At 24.9% G+C, this 27,290-nt stretch overlaps 1 protein-coding gene across 1 annotated transcript; it reads right to left on the bottom strand.

Annotated features, from left to right (window-relative positions):
• Positions 1-796: 796 nt before the first annotated feature.
• LOC101236409 (coiled-coil domain-containing protein 42 homolog) lies at positions 797-27,290 on the bottom strand. The gene is given in 12 exon segments (XM_065807373.1): positions 797-1,082; positions 1,274-1,358; positions 5,326-5,398; positions 7,516-7,579; positions 7,798-7,833; positions 11,278-11,352; positions 11,712-11,768; positions 17,769-17,883; positions 22,924-23,009; positions 23,103-23,207; positions 26,859-26,964; positions 27,134-27,290. Coding segments are annotated over 12 exon segments (933 nt in total). The 5' UTR covers positions 27,190-27,290; the 3' UTR covers positions 797-1,007.

Below are 27,290 nucleotides of genomic sequence, written 5' to 3'. Positions count from 1 at the left end.
CACACCAGCTACAATTTCAGCAAACAGACAAGATGAGCCATCATCAACAACAAAAAAACGTTAACTAATAATTTTTTGATACTGGAGCGAAAAGAAAAATCACATTTGCACGACAATTAGAGTATTTGTTTAACTTTATTTGCCATTGATAGTGAAACTCTGTTGGGTAAAAAAATTATTTATAACTTTTATATAAGATAGATATAAAAGCGTAAAGTTTCCTTAAAATGCTTAATGCTTAAAACGCCTTAAAATGAGAGCGCTATAAAGAAAGAAACGCAGTGGACCTAATATTTAACCTTAAGAAACAGAGCATGGATTGTAAAAAAATAGGATAAAAATTTATTCTGATGTATCTTAAAACACCTAATTTTTTTTAGGCACCGCCTCATAAAGAAGAAATTCACTCATATCAGAAAGGATTGTAAAATCATCTAAAAAAAATCTCAGGTCTTCTTATCTCCCACATGTTTACTGTGAAGTTACATTATGATGTTTGAGTTACTTTATGACAATCATGTAATGATTAGTTAATATAGTTGTCAAAATAAAACTTTTTTCATAAACTTAAAATATTTAAATTGGAAACCAAAACTAAAAATATTACAAATTGTATTTGTTAAACAAATAATAACTTAACCAATAAATTATTTCAATTAAACTATCGTAAGCGAAATATAATTCACAAATACTACAATTTTTACAAAATAAAACTGTGAAATAAATAATTTAAATGTCTCTTAAGTTCGAAGGATACAACTATATTGCTAAAAGACGGATTTTTATTAATTAAAATCTGAGAAACAGGTGTTATATTTCCAAAAAACAGCTTAAAGATGATAAAAAATACACAGCAGCAGTACACAACAAAAGTACAAAAAAAACACAAAGAAACAACTTATATAGAACAGTACACAACAACAATACAAAACAAAATTTATACAACACAGTACGCAGCAACAACTTATATAGAAAAGTACACAGCAACAATTTTTATAGAACAGATTTTATATTAGGTTTAGATTTTCCGATCTTTTTATCTCGTTTGTTATTTGCGAAAGATCTTGAATAAAAGTTTGAATCTAAAAAAAAAAAAAAATTAAAAGATACTTAAGTAATAATAAAATATATATATATATATATATATATATATATATATATATAGATATAAATATATATTGATATATATATATATAACAGTATACAAAAATAAACAAGTATATTCCCTGCAGAAACACGAAAAACATTTATTGAATATAAAGCCGTTACAAACCTTATTGAGCTGTTCAACTGTGCTTTCGACTGTTTCCGCTTCTTTTGCATTTTTATTGATTAACTGGAACAAATTGTGAGTAGCCCTATTGATGAAATTATAAATTTTGAGTTACCATACCATATTTATACAATATTTTGAGTTACCATACTATATTTATACCATAAGTTTATAAAGTTGCTCTTGTCAAGTGGAAAAGATTTGCACAAGGGCGACAAAAAAAGTAAGGTCTATTTTCTTGTTGCCGACAAGAGCGACAAGAAAAGTAACGCCTGCACTGATCTCAAGTAGGATTATAGAGTTTATAAAAAAAAGTCATATAAGTAAAATTGTAAATCAAGACGAATAAATTAATAAAAGTTAACAGCAGTTTCGATGTAGTTTATTATAGTTCATTTTATACTTCTAGCAGGGATGGAGAACTTTTCGTTATAGGTTTTTCTATTTTTTTAAATAAATTTTATAAAATTAGTTTGCATGTTACCAATATTTAGTTACGTTAATAAAAAAAGTTTAATTTTGCAATTCATATTTTTTGGAGTTTTTTTTCTCTTATGTAAAAAAAGTAAAAATTGAGTCATGTAAAACTTTTTTGTGAGTCGCATGTGACATGCATGTTATAAGTTTGCCATTCCTGATCTAGTGTGACACTTCTAATGACTCACATGATGTCATACTTTAAGTAGTCATTAGTGCATACTACATGTCATATACTTAAGTATAATCTGCTAACCAATTACCACTTAAAAATAATCACAGTTATTTCATATAACATAATTTTATTAACAAATATTTGTTCACGTCAGTATGAAAAAATACTTTTTAATAAGAACTTTACGAAATTTCAAACTTTCATTTTCAAATCAGTTTATTTATATATAATATATATACAAAATGTGTTTATTGTGTTTCATCTCAAAATTAGTTCTTCGTGACTTTCATTGTTATTCTTGCAAGCATGAAATGAAAAGTTCTTGTGTCTTCTTCTTCACAAGGTCTTCAATTAGAATGATTTATAGATTTTTTCATAACTGTTTCTTTAAAACTTCTTTAAAAATTATTTAGCCGTTCCTTTGATGTTTACATTTTAATTTTATTGTTTACATTTTGCGCTCATTTTGTCTTGATTACTGATAATGGCTTGGTCATAAATCTGGCGCCAATTTAGTGTCTCAGCTTTTATTTTTCAAAAAATCGTTGCTTAGTGTTTTGATTTCTATTAAAAAAATGCCTGATGGGTTCAAAGGAAAATCTAAAATTCGGAAGCCTAAAAACACATCAACAAGAAATCAAATTATTGTAAAGTGCATATCTTGTCTTTTATCTTTCAAAGCAAAACTAACATCAACACTAAATCAACAAAAAAATTAACAACGTTACCTTAACATTTATAAAAAAATAGGAAAAACAAAAAAACAGTCGCCATATTTCATAATTCAACTACCTTAACCATTCTCATCATCTTTAGTTACAAGTTCGACTTCAATCCTCAGTTTTTTAAATTTCTTATCCTCTTTCATCATCAGAAATAAATTCAAGTTTGAGTTTAATCCTGCATCAATAACAACTTTTAGTGTTTGCCATTTTTTCCAAAAAATAAATTTTAACTTATTCCAACTTATATTAATTAATTAATATAAGTTGGAAGAAGTTGTCAAAAAAGTATTGATTTTAAAATAAATATACAGGCTGAAAAGCATTGTAAACTTATGTTAAAAAATATTAAGAGATGACGATTTCTAATTATTTGAAAGAAGAAATATTTTAAATATAAATATACATATTTCTATCTCTCAGAGATGCTGATCCATCAACAGCTGTAAAATATCATAGTTTTAACTTTTCACCTAGAAGGTGACCCTGATAGTGCTTTAGTGTGCATTGCTGAGACAATGAATCTTTTATTAGAAGTTGCGGTTAATTAGCAGGAATGATGCAACCACATAACTCATAGCTTATGATGTCTTGCTCGATCAATGATTGAGTCAAGTTTTCTAATTATAAAAAAAATGATTAAAGCACTTAATATAAAAATAAAAGATTAAAAGATTAAAAAAAAAATTTAAACCACTAAACTACTTCACTCTATCTTTTACAAATAAACATGGTCTTTGAAATAACTTTTCATCCCTTGAATCATGAAAAATTCACTAGACCTACTTGCTTTTTCTAAGACTAATTTAAATTAAGCTGTTTCATTGATTAGGTTTAAATTGTCTGAATTATTTTCATGTGGTTTTACTTGGCTCTTTTTCACTCATTAATCTTTCTTTTTTTCTTAATTGATTTCTTTTTTTGCAACTCTCCACTTATTTTGATATTGTTTCTAATAAAATTGATATTGTTTCTAATAACCCACCCCTTTCTCTTTATTCCTCAGGCAATATTGTTTCACTTTAATCGTTACCAGACCCAAGCCATTTATTACACTGAATGGCTTGGCTCCAGTACCACTGACCTTGCAGGATCAAAGCTCAAATTTTTTGTCTGATCTCTTATTCAGATAGCTAACTTTTTGATGCATTTGGATTTTGATTCTCTCGTTCTACTGCTGACTTGTTAACTGTTAAAACAGAAAGATTCTTTTCTGCATTATATTTTGCAAGATATTGTGAAATTACTTCCAAAAATTTATTGCAATATTGTTAACATTCTATTTTGGTGAATGAAAATACTCTTTTTGAGACCTCCACAATATGTCTTCTCCGATTATCATTCACTTCTAATCTATAAAAAAAACAATTTATACAAGCAATTGCAAAGTTAGTATTTGCTAAGATTACCTTTCTTTCTTGTCCTTGTCGTATTATACTTCTGATTCCTTTTTCTACCTTTATAAATCCTTGTACAGAATACTTTTGGCTGATTCTACTAGGAAGACCCTTTATTTTTAGACAAGGTCCAAAAATCTCGTTGTTAAACCTACCTGCTAAGCTTGAAACTCTGTTCCATTGTTGTTGCATTTTTTTTCTCTTCTCTACAAATACTACCACAGTAACTGCTCAAGTGAGCAATCATCACTTGTTATATCAACCTAAAGTCAATTGTATGCTATTCATCATTCAACTAAGTTGCATACGTTTGCGGTAACTGTTCCTTCATGATAAAAAAAGTTTTATACCATTAGTTTTTTCTACAAGCATCAGCGGAGTTTGGAGTTCACTCCAAATACTCATGCTCATAGAAAAAACAGAGAGAAATTCCCTAAACCAACTTCTTCCGCCATGTTTTACCGTTGGAATTTTATTTTTTTTTACAGTTGGAATATGGAATTTTTTTTATGGAGTTCACTCTTGTTTTCACATTTTTCTAACACGTAATTTACAGGTTTTATTTTTTTGCATAGTTGTAAAAACCATAAGTTTTTTAGGTATTTTTGGAGTGAGTTTGTAAACATTAGTTGATAAGCTACTATCACATGTCAAATAAAAATGGGGTTAACAGTTTTTTGTCCAAATAATGTTTCAATTAGTCAATTTAAACATTATTTGGACAAAAAACTGTTAACCCCATTGCTATAATCTGTTTTTTCTTTTAAAGAGCACTGCAGTATTTAACTAAGATTATAAATAACATTTAACTAAGTATATGCCTCCTTCCTTACAAGTGTTGCGTACAAGGCGCCATAACATTAGAAATGTAAAATAAAACTGTGTCTAACTAAAAATTTGCTAGACATTTTATTTAAATTGAATTAAATCTACATAATATATAACAATGTCTAATAATATATAATGAACTCTTTTGCTTTTGGAGCAAACTAGTTTGATACTGGATTGGATATAAAATTTAATACAAAATAAAAATAAAATTTGAAACCCCCAAGTTTTTTTTAGTATAAGTTCTTCTTAAGTCTCCTTTTCAAAAATATACAATAACTATACTTAAAAATAATGAAAAAACACACATAACTGAAAGAATTTAAAATAGAAATATTAGAATTTTTAATAAATGCACAACCTTTAAATACACAAAGAAAGCCTTGCAGATCTCCTTGAAGGAATAATTAATCTTCTCTTATTATTTGTATAATTATTGAAAAAAGCACTTACATTTTAATTTTCCCCAACAACAAGGTTTTCTTAGCAGCTGTATTTTGTATGTGCGTCCACTCTGAGTCCCCCTCTAAGATATATATATATATATATATATATATATATATATATATATATATATATATATATATATATATATATATATATATATATATATATATATATACATATATAAGAATATAATTACACCATACTATTTTAGCTTATTATAATCTAAATAATACATAATAACTATATATATATATATATATATATATATATATATATATATATACACATATATAAGAATATAATTACACCATACTATTTTAGCTTATTATAATCTAAATAATACATAATAACTATATATATATATATATATATATATATATATATATATATATATATATATATATATATATATATATATATATATATATATATATATATATATATATATATATATATATATATATATATATATATATATATACAGTGGGATGCAAAAGTTTCTCGCCACTAACATTTTGTACTCAATTTAAAAAATGACTAATGGTTTTTAATCACTATCGGATGTTGGAATGAAATAAAGGAAACAAAATAAAATAGTAAAAAAATTTTATTCACATTTGTGAAAGTATTTATTATTATAATTATCATATCTACATGAGCAAAAGTTTCCGGCCACATAATATATATTGAAGCAGAAGGGTGTTCAAAACAAATCCAAACTTGTGAGAGTCATAAAACTTTCAAAAAAAGGAAAGTCTTCTCAAAAAATTGCTTAACTATTATTAATATGTAAATCAATCGTATACAATATTATTGTAAAATACTGTTGGATATAGTTTAAAGATCATTTATGTAGTGGAAGAAAAATATCTAAAAAAATTAGACCGCATCATTGAATGTTAGTCGACAGTGGATATCATGAAAACTGCTGCTGATATTGCACACAAGGTAAAGGATGAAAACCAAGCTAAATGTTAATCTAGCTTCCTCAAACAAGTCTAAGTTTTATCTTTTTGAAAGCGATGACAACATGTACAATGTCCAATTTTACAAGAAACAATATTCATTACTAAATTCCAACGGTAAAAAATGGTAAAAGAAGTGTGATGGTTTAAGGAATTTTCTCTGCGCAAAGAGTCAATCCATTGGTCAAGATCAAAATAAATATAAATGCTTCTATTTACAAGGACATTTTAGAAAACAATTTTTGTTATTATATGCTGAAGAAACAATGCTGTGAAATTAGATATTTTAGCAATTTAATAACACTAAACACACATTTAATTTGTCAAAACAGTGATTTTTGGCTTCAAATGTGAGTGGCTTAAGGTGGCTTTCTCAGTCACCCAACTTGAACCTAATGGAACACTTATGGGAGATCATCAAGTTTAAAAGCTTTCATATTCAAATCATTGAAGGAAGAATAGGATAAAATTCAATCTCTTTGTATTTATCAACTAATTGAGTCAATACTATATCGCTGTGCAGCTGCTATCACTGCAAAGGTTATGGCTGCAAATTATTAATATAAAAGTATAATTAAATTATATTATAGAACATGAAATGAGAAACAGTAAATTAAATAACAAAAACTACATAATGCTACATAACCACAACTTAAAATTTTATGTGCTTAAGTAGCATTACAACAACAAATTTTATAAACTTTATAAAAACTAAACAAGTTAACTTGAATCAAATTCAACTTAATATATAACTTAAAGTAAAAAAAAAAAAAATCAATTAATAATAGTAATACTGTAATAAGTATTCAACCAAATTCAGTTTCAGTACAAATATTAAAAATATGAACAGCTTTAATTAATTGATCATCTATTTTCTTTTATTTATATCCACAGCGCATTAATTTATTGCTGATACTTTTATCTTTACAGTTTTACATAATAGTGTTTAAGTACTTATTGTCATTCATTCATTTCAATTTGTCATTCATTCATTTTAATTTGCTAGTTTGATAGGTTTTGGATACCTAGTGTATTCCAGGAAAGAAACAAAACCAAGTGATACATTGATATTAACTTGTGACAATAAAATATGTGATCACACAAAATATGTTACAATAAAACATGTGGTCACACAAAATATATGGTTGCAATAAAATATGTGGTCACACAAAATATGATTACAATAAAATATGCGGTCATACAAAATATATGGTTAAAAAAACAAAAAAACAATGAAATTACCATTTTAAAGCATTGCTTTGTTCTTTTTCAAGTTCTGTTTGAAGCTGAGCTAACTAAAGTAAAATAACACAAATTAGTCATCTAAAATTCATCTTTTTCAAAAAATTTGAAAAAATTTAATGAATTAATAATACTTTATAAATTATTGTTAACCAGTGTCAACAATTGGATATTATAAGTTAGTAATTGCAACAACTTGTTATTGCAATAGATATTGCAACAGAACCATTATTTCATTATTTAGCAATCTAACAAATAGAAATCTGAATACCTGATTGTTGTAGCTAAGCATTTCATTATTTTTTTTCTAAAATAAATAAAAATATTATATGTAATACTATTTTTAGTAATAATAATAATTAACTAAATTATAATACTTATAATAATTTTTAAAATAATAATATATGTTGTTATAACAATAAGTAATGTGATTTAAATTTAAAAGCAACAAAAAAACTAAAAAAAATAAAAAAATAAAACTAAAACATTGAACTAAAATTAAACTAAGATTGAATAATTTAAAAAATCATTTAGAAAAGTTAGGACGTCAACTAAGACCACTATCAATCTATGTGAAGAACATTGTTTAAGTTTAGAACACTAAAGTTACAAACAGCACTCTTCTCAAAAGTCTCATAGTGAATATTATCTTTTTTACAGTCTCTTAATAAACAGTAATTTTCCCTGCAGCTTCTTAGCGAAGATTGTCTTTTCGACAGTTGGTGAATAATACTCTCCTCCGCAGTCTTTTTATCATTCACATACCTAGAATATGTAATTGTGAAACCTTGTGGTAACCCAGAGTTTACTTTAAATAAAAGAGAATATTGTGTATCAAGGATAGCATTAATATTGCTTTAAGAGAGAAATAATTGGTACTGAAGATAGTTCAAATTTTAATCTCTTTTTGATTAATAAGAATTTAATCTCCTCCACTGAATTTAAATATAATTTCTTTACTGTAATGTGCCTGGAGCTAAAAATAAGTAATTCTGATATTCCAATCTACAAATGACAATATGCTTAATGAATCTAATTCTTTGCATCTTCTCAGATAACTTTTAACAACTGAACTTTACTGGAAACCATAAAACAAATCCATTTCAAAATTAGCATAAAATAAATGCTGAAAGCTATTATCTAAAATTACTTTTTTTATTACAAGTTCTATTCTATCCTTAATGTCTATTTTTAGTACCAATTTTTATTCATTTATTAAATTTACATTTATAAAATAAAAAGCGTTGAAAATATATTTAGCTTTATCATATGAACTTAAACCATTGTCTTTAAGCATTAGGTAGAACCATTATCTCCAATACCTCTTTTCTTTAAAAAATGCATTGCATCAAGACTTTATCTCCACAACATTAAACTGATGCTATATTGATGCAGGTAAATCTCTTTAGCCATAAAGGTATCTTACTTAGGAAAAAAAAATTGATATAAAACCCTAAGTTTAATTGTGAGTATTGGTTGGAGCTTGTAAACTTTAGATTTAGTTTAGTTCCCACGGGTAAGGTAATCTTTCTTTTAAAATCTTTTTACATATCAAAATTTTCATGTTTGTCTGCCAAAATCTTTTTGCCAAATTCAATACAATGTTCAATATAATTATAAAATAATTTATCTATTATAAAAATAAATGCCCTTAAGGACAGAAAATGTTTTTGAAAACTAAACTGTAATAGATATAATTAACTCATGTAACTTAACATGATTTTTTTAAACTATTGACCTACACCAACAAGCAAAACTTTTAATTTAAAACTTAAAACAAAATTATAAAATTTTAATTAAACTAATTAACTATTTTTATTAATACTATTGCATTATTAAGAACTTTTAAAACTTAAAGAATCAATTTTCAAACATAAAAATATTTTAATTAATTTACTAAACATTTATAATATAAATATAAATATAATATAAAATATAAATGTAATATAATATATAAATATAATAATATAAATTAAAATAATAAATATAAATAAAATATAAATTTAACTATAATATAAAAATATCTTTATTAATTTTTAAATATTTTTTTCTAGTAAATATATCTTATATATTTCTTCACATCTAGTATACTTTATCACATCTAGGTTAAACAAATTAAAAAGTACATTAGTTGTTGGCTGTTGAAAGGTTATTTTTAAAATAATTTAATTCATTAAAAGCTCGGTATTTATGAAAAATTGTTTTTGTTTTAAAATTTGATTAAATGACAAAAAATTAATAATTTGTTGTTCAAATGTTAACAGATAGTCAAAACTAGTAACTCAATTATATTTGAAACTATATGACAGTATTATTACTAAAAACATTGTTATTATATTTTACAGGGTGACCAGAAAGTTCTGGCACTCACTTATTAGTTTATTAGACTTAATAAAATGTATTATTTGTCAATACTTTTGTTTCCATTTCATTCCTATGTCAATTTTTAACCGTATTCAGGCATTATTTTTATTTAAATTTATTTTATTTTTAGTATGAAAGTCACAAAAGACCATCGAGTTTCTATAGAGCATTTGTTCTTTAGTGGATGCACTGAAGCAGATAGCAAAAAGACTTAAAATTCTTTGAAGAACTGTCTATAACAATTTAAAACGTTTAAAGGAGACAGACAGCACCCAAGACAAGCCTAGAAGTGGAAGACCACCGACATCAAGTAGCAAAATTATTATCAAAAAAGTGCGAGATAGAATTCATCAAAATCCAAGGAGGTTGATGAGAAAAATGTCAAATGATTTGCAAATAGGTTGTGAATCCATAAGAAAAATATGTAAGGATAAGCTAAAACTTATCCCATACAAGATCCAAAAAGCTCATCTTCTCACAGACAATATGAAGAAAGTAAGAATGGAATGATGCAAGCTTTTGCTCAAACATTTTTCTTTGGAGCACTACTCAGGAATTGTTTTCACTCATGAATGTTTATTCAATGTTGAAGCTTTCTTAAACCATCAAAATAATCAGATATTGTCCAGAAGTATCAGTGATGCAAACATGAAGGGTAGAATTGCTTCTCGTTAAGGAAATCCGCAATCCGCTATGGTTTTAGGAGAGATAACTTTGGATGGCCAAACTCCGTTAGTTTTTGTGGATTCTGGAGTTAAAATTAACAGTCAAAACTATTTAAATGATGTCCTCATAAAAGAAGTACTTCTATGGTCCCAATCACACTTTGGTACAAAACCCTAGACATTGCAACAGGATTCAGCTCCTGCCCGCAAGGCAAAAATCGTTAAAGGGTGGTGCAAAAACAATTTTCCTGATTTTATCAGCGCTCAAGAAGGGTCTCCCTACTCGCCAGATCTCAACCCATTGGATTATTTCGTGTGGTCAGTTTTGAAGACCAAGGCATGTTCTATCCCTCATAGGAATTTAGACTCTTTGCGCCGAGCACTTCAGAAGGAATGGAATAATCTTTCTTTAGAATACCTGCACGCCGCAGTCAATGATTTCCCCAAGAGACTTAGGGCCTGTATCAAAGCTAAAGGCGGTTATTTCTAAATCTAATGTTGTAATGTGATTGTTAGATGTAAGAATAAAGTTTATTTTTAATCTTATTCACCTTTTTTAAATTTAGTCGTTTTTATGGCAATTTTACTGTGCCAGAACTTTCTGGTCACCCTGTATTATTTATGTTATTGTTATTATTATTTTTGTTGTTATTGTTGTTGTTCAATTTTCAAAACAAAAACATGAATATTAAAAATAAAAAAAAATGTAAAAAAAAATAAACCTCAACAAATTTACTGAGTTTAGATTTTTCATTTTCGATATCATCTTGATGCTTGTTTTCTCTTGCTAGCAGTTCCTAAGAATTAAAAATTTAACAGCTCAGAATAAATGTTAAGAGAAATACAAAAATCTGGTAAAAGAAACAATGTAAATTTAATACTAGCACACAATATCAGCCATGACACAATATTTAAAATTTAATGCTATCAGTATACTTCCCCAACAAACCTGAAAGTAGCAAGTATTTTATCTATCTTTTACATCTAGTTATTTTAAATGTACTTATATTTTTTATTTATATATTTATTTCAGTTTATATCTGTCCCTCATTCTAAATGATATTTTTTCCATCAAGATTTACAGTTAAAAAACTTTAACAAAAAAATTTTTAAACTAAATTTATAAAAAAAAAATATTTAAAAAAAAAAAAAATACATTGTGAGTGTTGATAAGGGTGTCATAACGAGCAGTGATTTCTCGAAGTTCTTGAAACTATAATTAAAACCAATTACAAAATTAAATTAAAAAAACAGCACTACATAATATATATATATATATATATATATATATATATATATATATATATATATATATATATATATATATATATATATATATATATATATAAAGCAATAAAAGGCTGATTGATAATTTTTTTTTAACTTATTCATAAAATAAAGCAGAAATACTAATTGTCAAATATATAAAGGATATTTCTTTATTATTATCTTGAACTTAATTAGAATACAACAAGAGTGATAAAAACAATATTAAAAAAGTGTGCAAAAGTATTAGCGCACTTACAGTTTTTCAAAGATGGTAAGAAAGTTTAATATTTTATGTGACCACCTTTGTTTTTAAGGCATGCTAAGACTCTGCGCGGCATAGAATCTATAAGTTTTCTGATTAATTCTTGTGGCAGGGTATTCCACAACTCTTGCATCTGCGTTTTGAACTGCACCAAGTTAGTGGGCTTGCTTTTTTTTAATTTGCAGTCCATCCAACTCCAAAGATTCTCAATAGGATTTAAATCAGGTGAGAGAGCGGGCCAAGGCATTAGATTAAACCATTTTTTTTCCATGTATTGCTTTATTGAGCGTGCTGTGTGGAATGGGGCGTTTTCTTGTTGAAATTGCCATGTGGAGTTAGCCTTGAAAACGTCCATTGATGGCTTTAAATAACCTTCTAATATCCCTCTATATCGATGTTGATTAAGGCGATCAATGTAAAGATGCGCTAGTCCATTGCTAGATCCAGCAATGCAGCCCCAAATGCTAATTGAACCTCCTCCTCTTTGAACTCTTGACATAAAAAAACGAGGATTATATTTTTCGTTTTGTATCTCTTCACGACAACCTTTTTCTTGCGATTAATAAGTTTAAAATTTGACTTGTCCGAGAAAATTACCTTTCTCCATTGCTCTACAGTCCATGCAGCTCTCTCTTTGCACCATTTTCTTTGCTTGTGACGGTCTTTGATACTTAATAGTGGCTTCTTTGTTGCAAGGTATGAATTGAGAAGTTTTTTCTTCATAAGCTTGCTAATTGTTGAATGGCTTACTTGATGTGCACCCAACGCTGTATTCAGGTCTGAGGCAATTTCGGCTATGCTTATGTTTGGGTTGCGTCTAGCAAGCATAATTGCTTTATTTTCGTCTCTTTCTGACATTTATTTGGGACAACCAGAGCGACTTGTGTCTTTGACTGTTCCAAACTCATTATAGTTTTTGAGCGTTGTTCTAACGCTGCATTCACTGATTTCAAGTTGACGTCCGATTTCTTGATTGCTTTGACCACTTTTGTTCAGGCCAACAACTTGCCACATTGTTTCAATTGTTATGCTCCTTAAACCCATATTTTTGTTGTTGCAATTTTAAAGTATTAACTAACTGTATTTCAAATGATATTTCCGCAACTTCAATTTATTCTTCTTACATTTTTTATTGACTATTAATAATCAGCAGAGAGTTTTAACACAAATTAACCAAGAAAGTTTTTCTCAAATGAATTAAACGAGTGTGCTAATATATTTTAAATGAGTGCGCTAATACTTTTGCACGCTTAATTTCAGACATTTTTCCGAGTAATCATTAAACTTCTAATTAACTCATAAAAAAAACAAGCAGGTTGACAATATTTGACATTATAACTAAATTTAATTGGTTTTACCTTTCATTTAAAAAAAAAAACTAGTTCAAAATTAAAATTACTTTACAATTTATACTGATTTGAAGTTGTCTATAATAAAAAAATTACGAGTGCGCTAATACTTTCTGGAAGCACTGTATATACATATATATATATATATATATATATTTAATATAATATATATATTAAAGATATATATACTATATATATATATATATATATATATATATATATATATATATATATATATATATATATATATATATATATATATATATATATATATATATATATATATATATATATATATATTATATACTATATATATAATACATTATATACATATATGTATGTATGTATGTATGTAGTATATATATTTATATATATATACATCTGCATATATATATATATATATATATATATATATATATATATATATATATATATATATATATATATATATATATATATATATATACATATATATAATAGGAGAGCAACAAGTTGCTAAAATAATTTTTTAACTATTCTCAAATAAATCTATATTGATTGATAAATTTTAAAATTCATACAACAGTCTCTTTGCATTCAAAAATTATGATCATATAAAGTTTAAACCCCCTCAATTTAAGGGGGTTACAAAATTAATAAGGCCATGATTTTTGAACGCTAAGAGATTTTTTTATGTATTTTAAAATTTATTGATGAATATAAATTTCGTAAAAATTAATGATGAAAATACTTACCAGGCTAAAGTCATTGCAATTTTTTACAAAGCATCCTCATTTGATATGAGTATAAATATATAAACGCTTATACTCATATAATCTCAAATATCAAAAAAAGCTGCACCCACCCCTGTATATACATATAAATATGTGTATCTGTGTATATATACATATATATATATATATATATATTTATATATATATATATATATAAATATATATATATATATATATATAAATATATATATATATGTATGTATGTATGTATGTATGTATGTATGTATGTATGTATGTATGTATATATATATATATATATATATATATATATATATATATATGTATATAATTTACAAAGTATTTTTTTTCAGTTTCAATTTATACCCAAAAAACTTCAATATATACCAAAAATTAAATTAAAGGAGGAGAGGATGTCATAAATTTTTCAACTACTCTAATATTTCACACATTCAAATATATTTTGGTATCAGTGAGACACTATTCAAGCTTAGATACACAACTCATTAGATATCTTTTTATGCGGTGAAAAACAGAAAAGATACCAAGCATTCTAAGAAGATTTGGAATTTAGAAAAAAAGGACATAAAACAAGCAATAAAGTGGTAAATTATAAAATGCTGTAAACCTATAAAAACAACATTTTTTTAACCTCTGCCTTTCAGGTTGTTTTAATTGTGATATAAAATTTAAAATTTTATATCACAATAAAAACAACCTGCTCAATGAAAAAGAAGAGATTATTTTTAAGTGTCGAAATTCCAACAAAATTCTGCTGCTCTTTTTTAAAACTAAATGGTTTTTTATTACATCAGAATTCATTCTAACGCAATTTTTAATTCTTTTGTAAACAAGTTTTATTAAAATGGTTTTTTCTAGTGGTTTTTTATATATTAAATATCTGATGATTGCTGTGTATGGCACAAAACTTTTAAAGTACTTTTAAAAATGTTATTTTTCATTTAAACAAAATTTAAACATTTATTCCTTTATTATTATATTATTGTACTATTGTAATATTGAGCACTGTTTTATGAACAAGAGTTTTTGTACTATTCTAATTTAAATAAAATACATCAAGTCTTGTAATGAAATTTTGTTGTAATGGAAAAGCGTAACACAAGTAAATGTAACTTTACTCAATAAACAAATTTACATTGTTAAAAGTTTAATTATGTCAGTTGCGTATTTTAAAGTCCCAGATTGTAATTAAATTTAATTTGAAACCTCATCAAAAATCACTTTAAGTCTTTATCTTTGTAAAATATTTATAAAATATCTTTAAATTAAACAATATTGTTATAAAAAAATTATTAACAAAATTTAAATATGTTGTTTAATAAAAAAAATATAAATTTTCTTTATTTAAAAAAACTCTTATTTAAACTTACACTATTTTTTCTTGAAACATTCGTCTTATGTTATTTTTTTTTAAATGAGAGGGCAATTTTTTATGGTTATTATTTTTTATGAACTTCTTTGAAGTCAAAAAATAGATAAAAACTGACATTTTTTTTTAACATTTTGGCTTTAACAAAACCTTTGCATACTAGTCATAAACTAGTTAATCATTTCTATGCAACGTTCATTCTATAACCAATCTAAAAATTAATGAATAAGAAATAACTTTTGTTAAAAACAATTTCAAAATCAAAACAATCATCTTTTCATTAACTTTTTATATAAAATTTACTAAAAAAATTCTCTAAAATATTTTTAATAAACCTTATAATTTTGGCTACAGGCTTGATAATGATTAATCTGGCAATGCATTTATATACAGTTATAAGTGTATTTAGCACTTTTGTATATTAGCACTTTTGTAATGGGATTAAAAATTATTGACTTGAAACTATAAGTAAATAAACAGATAGTTGCGAAACAAAATAGTTGAATGTGATACAAATATTTTAAAGTAACTTGAATTAAGTTTGTTAAAAAGAATTTCCTTTAACATAGCTTGGAAACTTTAGCAGTAAACAAATTGTAAAATGGAGCGCTTTAAAATTAAAAAAAAAATTTAAATTAAGTTTAATAAAATAAACTTATATTTATTAATATTTAATAATAAATTTAATTTAAATATAATAAAATAAATTGAAATTAATTTTTTTTTTTGAAACAGAAAATAGACAAATTTTTTATTTAACTATCTGTTTTTCTTATCTAATAAAAAAAATATTTCACAAATACTTTTTTACAATTAATTATTGCTTAATATTTTCCACATAAACTATTTTAAAAGACTGTTTAAATAATCTAATTGAAAAAAGTTTTGGCATAAGGTATATGGCTTTACACATAGAAATTGCATTTTGTATGTAAAATTTAAAAGACGTAAGGCTTTATAACAAGGCCTGATGCATAAACAATCAATATATATATATATATATATATATATATATATATATATATATATATATATATCCTTATATAGTAGTTGAAAGACTTTAATGGTAAAAATAAGTTTTTTTCAACACTTTTTTTACATTTAAGCGACATCATCAATCAATCGACAATTTATGTATGCACACATATTCATTTATGTATTTACACACAGATAAATTTTAAAGATTAGTTTTTTTAAATAATTTTTTAAATGACTTTTTAACTTCTACAGTCTAGCTCAAACTTTCTTATGACTATTTTTACCATTTAAATCAATTCAAACAATAGCTTTCTGATCACAATAATAGTTTCAATTCTTGAAAATTTTATAAAATTTATGCAATTTTGGAAAGTGTTTTTTAACCAAGTTCAAATAAATTCTTGAGATGTTTCTTGTTACGTTAAGTGCAAAAAGAGAGTTAAAAATTCTCTTGAACTTGGTCTTACACATAATCACATAAATTTTATAAAATCTTTAACAAAAACAATTTAAAAGTAGGCTACAACTATTTTCTTAACATCAAAAATATTATCACTACCCACAGTAAAAAAACCTTATCTGGTACTAACACCCTAACCAACCAACTATGCCACTGACAACAAACTTTGCAATGCCCTTCAGATAGAAAATGTCTCGAAAAAAACATAGTACACAGCTGTAAAATAAAAACTTCACCACAAGATAGTGGATTTAATTATATTTGACTAATAGAGAATACTTTTAAAAAACCGCTTGTACAAACACAAAAACTTATTAAAATGTGAAAGTAATGCAAATTCAACAGAGCTTTACAAACTTATGTATGAAGATGAAAAAAAAGGGATATACAAACCCTATTATAATATTGAAAATTGTTGATAAAACGCAACTGTTTAAACCAGGAGGAAAATTATGCAACCTTTGCTTATATGAAAAAAAAATAATGTCAAAATTAAAACTATTAGTATATATATATATATATATATATATATATATATATATATATATATATATATATATATATATATATATATATATATATATATATATATATATATATACTACAGCATATATAGGTCAGTTCACTGTTTTTGCATACTTTATTCCATACTGCTTTTTCAGAAAAAGAAAAAAATGAATAATGAATAAAAAAAAAATGCCGCCTCATGCACACTAAATGAAGAATATTAAACTTCTGAAACCATTATCAAAAATATTAACAATTTAGACTTACTTCATCAGAAATCTCTATGATTTTATCTAGATACCGTTGACAAACAGAGTATTTTTCTGCCTTTTTTTGTATTTTGTCCCTAGTTTTTATCAGCTGTCGCATCTCCTCTTCAAGTCTGTAAAATATAAATAGAATCATCAAATAAACTATAAAAATTTTTTATATAAATATTAATGGCATAAAACTGCTCTAATTTGTAAAAAACATAATCACTAAATGATAAACAAGGATTACAACTTAAACTGCACATATTTTGAGCTGCTAAAGCAGCCATAGTTCATTTAGACTTCAGATTTGGAGAAGCAAAATGTTTAAAAAAATTAATTGCAGCAAAAAAGTTTGTTCTGTTTTTTTTTCACTATTTTCTGAATAAGTGTCTAGAATAAAGCTGGTATTTAAAAAAAATAAATTATATATAATTTAATTTATATAGTATATTAGTTTGAGTTTTTTCAGCAACCAAGTTACACAATTTGTTATAAAACAGAAGACAACAGACAATCACTTTCTTTCTTAAATCAAAAAAAAGTCAAGACAATTATGATGGAGCAATTACTCAATTTTTAAACATATTTAAGTGCATTGCAGTGTCTTAATATATATCTTAACATTTTTATATACAGTAGCATGCAAAAGTTTAGAAACACCAACTTTATTTTCATTTTTTACTGCATAACTTTTTACAAACTTTCTCAAATAAGATGAAATTTTTACCAAATGTGCTCTATATTATTTCAATTTATAATACAAACCACAAAAGTTGTAAAACTTAACGGTTAATTAAAATTTAATTCTGTTTTTTTAAAAAGCTTCTGTGCAAAAATTTGGAAACAGTATCATACCCCCAATTAAATCATGTTTTTTTAAACAAAAATTTGCTAAACAATTGTTAAAACAAGCTTGTTTAAAATTCATTTACTTTTCTTTTATTCATTACTATTTAAATTACGCTAACATTGCTTAGTACAACACTAATGCATCTAGGTTGCTTGGTGCAGCATTAATGTATCTAGGTTGCTTAGTGCAGCACTAATGTATCTAGATTGCTCGGTGCAGCACTAATGTTTTTAAAAATTACAAGCTACTAATTAAACAAAAACATGCTGTAAGAATTATTGGAAATGTGGATCGCTTCTCACACACTAAATTTTTAAAAACATTTTCTTATATTTATTTATTTATATAGATATATTTCTTATATATTATATTCAATTTTTATACTATAATTTTGTGTATTTTATAAAAAACTTTCTAAAAAAATATATTTTATGTGAAGTATACATTATAGCATATAAGTATTGTTTATGATACTAGCTCCAAACCTCCCTTCTTTTGTTGTTCTTGTTTTATCTCCTTTTATTTATTTAAAACTGGAAACCTTATTGAATAAAAGTTAAAAATAATAATAATAAAAGTCTTTTTATATTTGTATCTATATTTGTATTTGTATCTATATATGTATTTTTTGCATTATTATATCGCGATGTAACAAAAAAGGGTTATTTATCATCATAACATAATTTTTTATCTATATTTTAAAGGGACTTGGCGATAAGACTGAATTTTTCCTTCTTCTTGCCTCTTAAATATCTCAAATTACTGTGAGATATTTCAATGGCAGTGAAGTATTACTAATTGCCAAAATATTTGTAAAATTTTATAATTCACTTATTTAGTGATATTTTAAAAGCATGGGAAAGACTAAGGAAGTTTCAAAGAAAATAAAGGAATTAATTATAAAAACCGTCGAAAATAAAATGACTTACAGGCAGTTTTCTGAACTTTAAAATGTTTCTAAACCAAGAATAAGTCACATTATGAAAAGATTTAGTCTGTGCAAATCTATTGAAAGCAAACCTCACTCAAATCCTCAACTGGAAGACCTACAGTTACAACTGAAAGGACTGATAGATTATTAGTAAAGTATTCTGAGAATAATCCTCAAAAGACTGCTGTCAAACTTAATTCATTTATGCATCAGTTTTATGGCACAAACTGTAGTATTGATACAACTAAACACCGCTTACAACAAAATAATCTGCATGGCTGTCTTCCAGTTAAGAAACCGCTGATATCTGCAGGAAATTTAAAAACCAGAATAAAATTTGCAAAAGATTATATTAGCTGGTCAGTTAATGACTGGTCAAAAGTCCATTTTTCTGATGAATCAAAGTTTATGCTATTCAGTAGTGACAGATTTAGGTCAAGCACCCAATAGAAGACAGATTTAATCCAAAGTATCAGTTACCTACTGTTAAACATGGAGGAGAAAATGTTATGGCTTGGGGATGTTTTAGTTGTGACAATGAGGGTCTCATTTATCACATAGAAGGTATTATGGGCCAGAGAGGTTATTTAGACATCATAAAGAATGTTATGTTGCCACATGCAAAGTAGTATAAAATGACTCGCAAATGGATCTTAAAACAAGATAATGATCCAAAGCATTGTGTCAGATTTGTTAAGGAATACTTTAAATCACAAAAAATCAAAGTTCTTAAATAGCCTTCACAGAGCCCAGATCTAAATCCTATTGAGCATCTTTGGGAGTACATCGACTGGTAATTAGTTGGTAGGAAAACAACCAACAAAGACCATTTATTTGCTTTGATTAAAAAGATATTTTACTGCAAACAACTATTGAAGGACTGTTGACATTCTGATACTAATAAATGGCAATCCTCTCACTGAATCCTTTTCTTTATGTCTTCTTGGATCATTTCCTACTGACCTTTCATGGAAACCATAAATATAATCAATTGCTAAATTAGCAACTGCTAAGGTTGCTTCTCTTTATTGTGCTTGGCACTTTCTCTCTCCTGATTCCATTCTCTACCTCTACAAGTCTCTTATTCGCCTCTGTATGGAATATTGTCATATTTGGGCTGGTTCTTTCTCTTCTAGACAAGGTTCAAAAGCGCATTGTAAATGTAGTTGGACCCAGTCTGCTAAGCTTGAGCCTCTTTCCCATTGTGGTAAAGCTGCACCTCTTTCTCTTTTATACAAATACTTACATGGTGGCTGCTCAAAGGAGCTATCATCTCTAGTTCCATCAATTAAAACTCATTCTCCCTTGACTTGTCATTCATCAAAGTCTTTTTTTTTTTTACTGTGTCTGCCGCTGCATGCTCAAAAAACTTTTATTTGTCTAGTTTTTTTCCTTGCACTTCAACTCTTTGGAACTCTTTCCCATCTTCATGTTTTCCTGACTCATGCAACCTTCAACTCTTTAACTCTTCTGTCAACTGTTTTCTTGCTGTATAACTCTATTCTTTTTTTCTAGTAACTCCTAACTTAATAGTGGTTGCTTGCAGCCTTGTTGAAAGTGTTTCATAATAATTAAAAAAAAAGTTGGTTTAATAACTATGGTTATTAAATGGTTATTCCTTAGAATGTTCTCATTTATTTAGTAGAATTAATGCCTTTTTGCTGTGATGATGTTTTAAAGGCAAATAAATATGCCACCAAATACTAAATGTTGAAATTGTTTTATTGGAAAAATTGTTATTTTGTGAATTTTAGTAAAAGTTTTAGCTTTTTTGAAATATTAGTCAAATTCAGTTGTTTCTAAACTTTCCCACAGACATAAAAAAAGACTATTATAAAAAACAATTTTTTTTCTTCTAATAAATGTATTTCATATATAAACTGCATTTGCCCAAACCAAATCTTTCATGCAATGTGAAATCCAAACAGATAATTAGAATCTTTACAATTATCTAAACAGATAATTGTACAGATTATTATGTTTCAATGTTTGCAGATGACACAAAGATTTTAGCTGCAATTTTTATAAAATTATATTGTCTATATTTATGATAAATAACAAAAAGCTATTATTAAAATATTGAAAAGAAATATAAAATAGGAGCTATGTATGATGTTTGTATTTAAATAGAAAAATTAAAACTATAGAAAGTATAAAAAAAAGAGCAATAAAATAAGTTAAGAAACTACAGGTACGAAATCAGACAAATTTTAAAAAATTGTCTTTAGATACATTAATATTAAAAAGTGATCTGACCTTTCAATACAAAATCCACAAAGATTTTGTATTGAAATGAAACAACTAATAGGATAATTCCATTGCACACATACCAACTTTCTGTAAAAAAACTTTCTATAAGAAACTTTCTGTAAGAAACTTTCTGTAAAAAACAATCATTCTATCATTAAGCAGCTCATAAAAACCTTTGGATCTGTTGCTCATTTCAATCACTTTATTTTTCCTTGTAATATAATAAACTTATATTACACAACTTATAGCTTATAATTAAAAATCTTATTATAAAAAAAATTCATTGGCTCTTACTAAAAATTATGTTAAACTTTTGTACAATTTAAATAGATTTAGAGGAACCACCTCAAGTTAACTAGACCCTTAATGAAATAAAAAAGAAAAATATAATACAAAAAAAGAAAATTTATATAATACATAAAAAAGAAAAATAATATAAAAAAATGTAGGTTCTTAAAAGAAGTGAAGTTATATAAAAATTTCAAAAATATAAACATACATACACTTTTAAAAAATATATTATTCGGCATTTAGGGTCTTGTTGTAAATCAATAAATTTTTCATTTTTTTATAAAAATAGAAAAAGATGTTTTATGATGCTGCCTAATGAGTAAATGATATTCGAAGATTATAAATTGGGCTTAGAAAGTTGTCAAAAGGAAAATAAAAACTCCACCAATTCTATTTGCTATTATCTTTGTGCTTATTTACACTTATTATTTATGCACAGTTTTATATAAAACATATACTAAAATATAAATTATAACAAACTATGACTAACTAATACTATTTTTTTTTTTAAGCATAAAAAAATTAGAAAGACCAATTTATAAACTTCAAGTATAATTCAGTTTATATATATATTTATTATGAGCCATATATACACACACACACATATATATATATATATATATATATATATATATATATATATATATATATATATATATATATATATATATATATATATATGTATATATATATATATGTATATATATAAATTAAACTGATACCCAGCTAACACAAAACGTTCATAGAGCATGCTCAAACGTTCACAAGGCTCATCGAACGTACTTGAACATTTTGTGTTAACTGGGACAATAATGAATATTAACTAAATCTATATAAGCAGTATACTTTTCAATTTCTCTTTCTTTTCCTCGTTTTGCTTCTCTTTCATCAGTCATTTTCTTTATTGCTCGTGCACGCTTTGAATCATTTTCCTTTTTTGAAGCATTTTATTATTATCAATATTTTTTTTAATTAAAAAATTTTAAACACCTTTTATCAATTAAATACTTAGCACTTTTAATTGCCTTAAGAAACTTGTCAAATTTTAGAAGAGATTCTTTGAGTTCATGTTTTTTTCTATCTAACTGCTCTCTACGCTGCTTTACACTCTCCATCTGCAATTGAAACTCCTAAAAATAAATTAAGTGAAACTTTAAGAAATTACATATCTAAATTTGAAACACTTTAAAGGCTTAACACCACATTACTTTAATAAATATTAAAAATTTATATTCTGAGAAATGTATATAACAGTTTATTTTGTTTTTATTTTTATTTGTTAAATCATAAATGTTATAAAAGTTAAATGTTATTTAACTTTGAAATTGAAAGTAATTAAAAACTATTAATTATAAAAAATGCAAATACTTGCATAAAGAAGGATCAATCCCAAGTGAAGAAGTAAAAAAACTGGAAAAAAAAAAAAAAAAAATACAAAGAAATAAATATAGTGAAGCATGTGATAACCAATTGCAGTATGACTACAGGATGGTTTATAATTGAACCCAGTTTTTAACTTTCTAGAACTATTTATAATTGAATTATAATTATAATTATAATTGAACCTAGTTTTTAACTTTCTAGAAAATTCTAGAACAGTTGAAAGATTGTTTAATCTATGTTGACTTACTGTAAATTACTGGCTGACTTGACAAATATCTTCAGCTAGCACCTTAATGTGTTCCATATGATAAAATAACACTAGAATTAAGTTTTTTGAATAAAAAATATCTTTAGAGATGACTCAAGACCTTTGAACATTTAATGAGTCCCTAATATTAATTTCAAAAATAATCATCATTTTTTAAAAAAAATATTATTTTAGGTTTTACTGACAAGAAAATGACATTTTTTAACTAAAAATAAAAAATATGTATTTTTAAAAAGTTTTTTAGTTAAAATAATTTTCATCAATGCTTTTTTACAAAATAATAATTATTTTTATGTATATAATTTTTCTTCTTTTGAGACCCAACAAGACATAATTTTGAAAAACTTTTTTTTAATATTAGAGACCTAATAAATCTTCAAGGTGCCTGAGGCACTATTAAAAATCATTTTTATTCAAAAAAAAATTTACTATTTTATCATATAGAACACATTAAGGTGAGAGCTGCAGATATTTTTTAAAAGTATTGTTTCTGAACCACCTTTATATATATATATATATATATATATATATATATATATATATATATATATATATATATATATATATATATATAAGCCTCGGCGGGAGTAAATAAGTGCAAGTGTGGAGAAAACCTCTCCTAAAGTGAACATGGCAGGTCCTGCAAGTTGTTCCTCTAAACAGCGTCTTACGAGAGCTTTTGGTTTTTGCACGAGCTATCTGTTTATTCATTTAAAAAATGTTTATTAAATACGAAAAAAAAAATGTTTATTAAATACGAAAAAAAAAAGGTTTATTAAATACAAATAAATAATTATTAAATACAAATATTTGTTACAAGCATATGCTTGTAACAATAATGTTACAAGAATATATACATAACAAGCATCATTTATTGCGCCATTAAAAAATTCTTTAAAAAAGCATTGTCTTTGGGTTTTTTTATTTGATAAAAAATTAGACAAAGATCTTTTTTGACTAAAAAGTTTTTACTGCTTATAAAAATATTTTATACTTTTTTATTGTAATACTTTATCAATAAAATTTAAAGTTTTATTTTCAAAAGTTAGTTCAATCTAATCAAAAATATTTGCACTTCAATCAGCACTCTTTTTAAATTTTTGTTGTTGTTGCAGCAATGGTAACTTTTAAAAAGCATTGTAGTTTATTATGCAACTAATTTATATTTTGACTTCGCGATTTTAATTTTAGTTACAATTTTAGGGGAGGGTGGGCAAGAGCTAAAGCTCTCGCTTCCTGCCGAAGCCTGTAAAATAGTGAAAATTCGCATTTTTTTTGTTTTTTATGGAGTTTTTTGGTACTTTTGAACTCTTTTTTTTAGCATTTTTTAAGTTTTATTTGCATAAAGTTTGGAATAGTTTTCTTTTATTCTAGTATATTTTTAGTACATGATCATTAAAAGCACAATTATATGTATAAACACCAATTTAACTTATATTTTTAATAAAAAATTGAATTAGCTATAAGATAGTTATATATCTAGGCATACTGTATGGGAATATTTATTTGTTATGTTGTACTTCTTAACAACTGTAATACTCTCATTATATATAGAAACTATTCTTATCCTATAAAAAAAATACCATTTTAATTTTGATAATATAAATATATTAGTATATAATACCATGCCAATTTAATACCAGACTTCAAAAGCTCAAAGTTAAATAAGCAATCTATCAAGATTATTTATTTCTTTGAGTATTTGAATATTGTGTAGTAGTTTAGTCTTTAATTGTTTGTTTGTTATATTTGTCAAAAAAATATATATCGCTAGTAGGCCTTTCTAAAAAAAGTCCTATACTGAACTTAATTTCACAAAAAATTTAAAAATTTTGAACTATTATTATTTACTGAGTTTCCCAGACCACCTTCATCTGATGATTCGTAATTTACTTATTCATAATTTATTCGTTTATCTTAATTCTTTTTACATCTAGACATTTTCATGTAATACTACATCAGGACACTTGCAAAATTTTTCAACATGCTTTCTTGTTCAAGGTCAATTTTTAGACATATTATGGTATATTTTTTATACACTATTTACATAATATCTATATATATATATATATATATATATATATATATATATATATATATATATATATATATATATATATATATATATATATAATATTTATGTATATAATACTATTTATGTATATAATATATATATATATATATATATATATATATATATATATATATATATATATATATATATATATATATGTATATATATATATATATATATATATATATATATATATATATATATATATATATATATATATATATATATATATATATATATATATATGCCGGAATTTATTTTTTATCTTTTTTTTTAAGACATACGACAGACTGTGTAAAAAAATCATTGTCCTACAGGGCAATAAAGAACTATAGGTAAACCTAATAAAAAAATAAAAAATTCTTAACAAATACAATGTAATTTCCTTTAGATCCCCTTAAATGTATCCCCTTTAGATAGAAAATCACAATGTTAAATTAATGTATCCCATTTAGATAGAAAATCACAAATCAGTGTTTTTAATACTTAAATCTAATATACACATTGTACTTATGTCAATATAATTAGTTTTCCTTTATACATCTTTTCTGATTATTATCTTCTACCTCTTACAAAAATTATTTATTAAGTCTATGGCAAAACTAGTTAATTTAAAATTTGCCTAAGCACCTAGTAGTACAAAAATAAATTACTGTCTAAATTTAATGTTATTCTTACAAATTAAATTTTAGTACTTTATTGTTAAAATATCTTTTCATTCCTTGTAAGAAACAATGCAATATAGATATTGCTACTCCAAATAATTTTAGTTTTTTTGACATGATGCAAAAGCGCATTTTTAAAATTATTAGCAATATCTCTGAATTTGAAACAATTCATAATAATTTGTTTTTGCTATCATAATATCAAAATTTTATCATAGATAAAATATATATCATAGAGTTTCTTGTTTATAATCATATACTAAATATTCAAAAGAATAATATATACCAGGTATCTAATAATATATAAGGTATATTATACTTTATACATTTAAATGTGTATTCTAATAACTTTTTTTACAAACTAAATAGTAAGAAACTAAATATAATTTACTTCTTTTTGTGTACTCAAAGCTTGCTCCATTTCCAATATTTCTCTTCTTTTCTCAAGGAGACGAGTAGCAGGTGTTAAGAACTTATCAGCTCTCTCTGGCATACTTCTAAAAACCAGAAATAAAATGTTTATAACTTTTGACATCAGTAAGGCACTGAATTATGATTTTTTCTGTTGAAAAATAAAAAATTGAAAAACTAAATTGAAAAATTTGATAAATGTTAAGAGAAAATTTATGGATAAAAAAAAAAATAAAACAATTAATGAATGTTTACATCAACAACTTCTCTTCAAAACTAGCTTTAAAGTATTCTTCCCATTTACCCGACATTTTTATTATTGCTTCAACTAAACAACTTAAATCAAAAAAACTGTTTCAAAATGTTGAAAAATGTCAATATAGTTAATAAATATCAAATAAACAAGTAAAGA

Source organism: Hydra vulgaris, chromosome 10 (assembly GCF_038396675.1).
Source record: "Hydra vulgaris chromosome 10, alternate assembly HydraT2T_AEP".
NCBI lineage: Eukaryota > Metazoa > Cnidaria > Hydrozoa > Anthoathecata > Hydridae > Hydra > Hydra vulgaris.
Note: the sequence above shows the minus strand (reverse complement) of the source record. Positions and strands in the feature narration are given on the sequence as shown.